The following is a 2,684-nucleotide window of genomic DNA, read 5'->3' as shown; positions in this document are numbered from 1 at the left end:
TCGACGAGGTACAACCTGCTAAAACGAAAAGATATTCAGACCCCAAAATCAAAATAATTGAAAAAGAGATTGAAAGGTAAGAAAAATGTCAAAGTGAAGTGTTGAGGCTTTTCGACGAGAGCAATGAAATCGCAAAGAGGAAACTGCAACTAAAGGAGACACAAATTGCAACTGAAGTGCAATATAAAAAATGAAGATTCAAGTCTTAGAGCTAGACTTGGAAAAACTGAAATGTGAAATCGCATTGCTAAAACGAAAAATGAATTAATAATGAGTTACTTTATGTATGTAATAACTTTAAGCTTAGTTTTTTACCTTTTATAAAAAGAAAGACTTATACCTGAGAAATGAAGTACAATTTTTTGTTATACTTAAGAAATTTTATTTAATTTACCAGCAGTAAAATGAAATCTTTACATTGCTGATTGGAAAAGATGGTCTTTTATTCTATTTCTTATCCTCTCTGATAATCGATTGTTTATGTCCAATAGGGTACATTCTAACAGTTCTTCTTGTATTTGAGTTAGAGTTTCATTGCTGAATTGATATGGAATATTTCTATTGATGCATACATTGTGAAGAGCGGTGCACACGTTTGCAATTTTTGCAACCAATGTTGGGTTGTACCTTGGCTTTCTATCGTCCAATAATATTCTCCAGAATACAGGAACCTTTGTATACGCCAATGCTTCTTTCGACAATGCTTCTAGCCTTACTGTGAATGTCGTTGAAAATACATTTGCCTACGTCGGTCTCATTTTCGCGTAATCGATACGGGGTCATAAGCCATGGCTCAAGAGGGTATCCAGAATCCCCTAAAAATATACATATTTATTTCCGTCACTTAATTTTTTCCTATTTAATTACTCACCTAATAGCCACGAACTTGTATCTCCATTATTATAGCGCCGCTCCATTACCTCCCTCTCATTTGAGGCTTTCCAAACAAAGGAATCGTGCGCAGCCCCTCCGTACTGTGGACATATAGCTTTTATTCTTAATTTATGGTCACATATCTGCAATAAAAAATGTAGAGTACGATAACTCCAAGAAAAAAGGATTAAGTGCTAGTGTAAGTATATATTTACAATCATCCTTTCCTGTTGAAGTATAGTATATATAATACATACATATGTTCGTTCTCAATAGGCCTCAACAGCATTAAATGAGTACCATCTACGGCACCAACAACTGCAATGAATGAAAATAGTAAAAAATTTAAATTTTGTTAATATTGCACTACTTACTTCCCGGAAAGTTATATTTTTCATGGAACCACTCTTCGCAAGGCTGGAAGTTTTTTTCGAAAGATATCCATTGGTTGCATAGAGTTTCTTCCATCGACGATAATGTGCTGCGAAATATCTTCGACAGAGTACTGTGCCCCATTGCTACTGTGTGTGCGCCGCCAGTTTGCCACTGTTAACCGCCATCTGCTAATATCTCCAGCGTTGCAGCTAGCCTCAAAATTGGAGGTATATATGTACTCCCAAGTCTTTCTCTAAGGTTTATTTCACAAAGAACGTACATAAAAACCTCCTTGGTCAGTCGGTATTTTGTTTGGAAGCTGTGAAAAAAAAATACTTTGATATTTACTTAATGAAATTTGTATTAATCTTACTATAAATCGGGAAATTCCATTGGACTCGACGTATCGCGTATTCTCCTTCTATTTATTGAAGAGTTTTCTTCATTAAAATCTTCCAAAATTAAAAACTAACGCCAATTGTACATATATACTTTTAATTTTTATTGCTTTCATGCACTTTTTGACAACTATAAACCACTTTTCAAACACTTCCGAAAATATGAAAACGATAGTACAAATATCGAAATACGGGAAACAAAATGGGATCGTCGCGCATTCGATATCGAATTAAAGTGTCGAGCAAACGAGTGTCGACTATCGAATTACAGAAAGTCACCCCAAGTCAGCACTGCTCGACATTTAGAGCGAACACTGGTGACCCGCAGTCGATCATCGTGAATGCCAATCGTTCTCCCTTGACTTTGCTAATGCTACCCAAATTTAGTGGCGCGTACACCGAGTGGAGCAACTTCTTCTCGATGTTCACTTCCGTCATTGACAACGATGGCGACCTAATGCAAAGCGATAAGCTGCAATACCTGCGTTCCTGCTTGAGTGGTGCTGCTTTGGATACTATCTCTGGGGATAAATGAAACTAATTATAAAAACGTGTTAGATTTACTCAAAAAACGTTTTGATAACAAGCGGATTATATTTCAGGCACACATCAGACAGATCTTTGGGCTGGACAGGGCAGATGCATCCGCAAGCAAGCTGCGGAAGTTGACGGACAAGGTTACATCACACATACGCGCGTTGCAGTCGCTTGGGTCACAAGAACAAATCGCTGACTGCATTATAGTTGAACTACTAATCCAGAAGTTGGACAAGGCTACTCAATCCAAGTGGGAAGAAAATTCATCTAGCAACGAACTGCCGTCGTGTGATCAGTTAGCTGTATTTTTGGAAAAGCGGTGTCGTACCCTCGAAAATGTGGAGCATGCCATACAAACCCAAACGGATCAAGTTGACAGAAACGGTAAAACTGTAAGTACAAATAAAAGAAAATCATTTGTCGTTTCGAATGCCTCAGTAGGTGGTTGCGCGTTTTGTCGGTGCCCTGATCATAGAATTTACCACTGTCAGCGATTTTCCA

The 2,684-nt window shown here is 37.7% G+C and overlaps 1 protein-coding gene across 1 annotated transcript; it reads right to left on the bottom strand.

The window, feature by feature from the left end:
• Window positions 1–636: 636 nt before the first annotated feature.
• Window positions 637–1,038, bottom strand: LOC129251174 (putative nuclease HARBI1). Its single transcript, XM_054890535.1, has 2 exons — window positions 872–1,038; window positions 637–815 (listed from the first exon to the last, which is right to left on the bottom strand). The coding sequence occupies exons 1-2, from the start codon at window positions 915–917 to the stop codon at window positions 637–639; spliced, it is 225 nt and encodes a 74-aa protein (XP_054746510.1). The 5' UTR covers window positions 918–1,038.
• Window positions 1,039–2,684: the final 1,646 nt, after the last annotated feature.

Source organism: Anastrepha obliqua, unplaced genomic scaffold (assembly GCF_027943255.1).
Source record: "Anastrepha obliqua isolate idAnaObli1 unplaced genomic scaffold, idAnaObli1_1.0 ptg000009l, whole genome shotgun sequence".
NCBI lineage: Eukaryota > Metazoa > Arthropoda > Insecta > Diptera > Tephritidae > Anastrepha > Anastrepha obliqua.
This window is presented reverse-complemented; position numbering and strand designations above follow the sequence as displayed.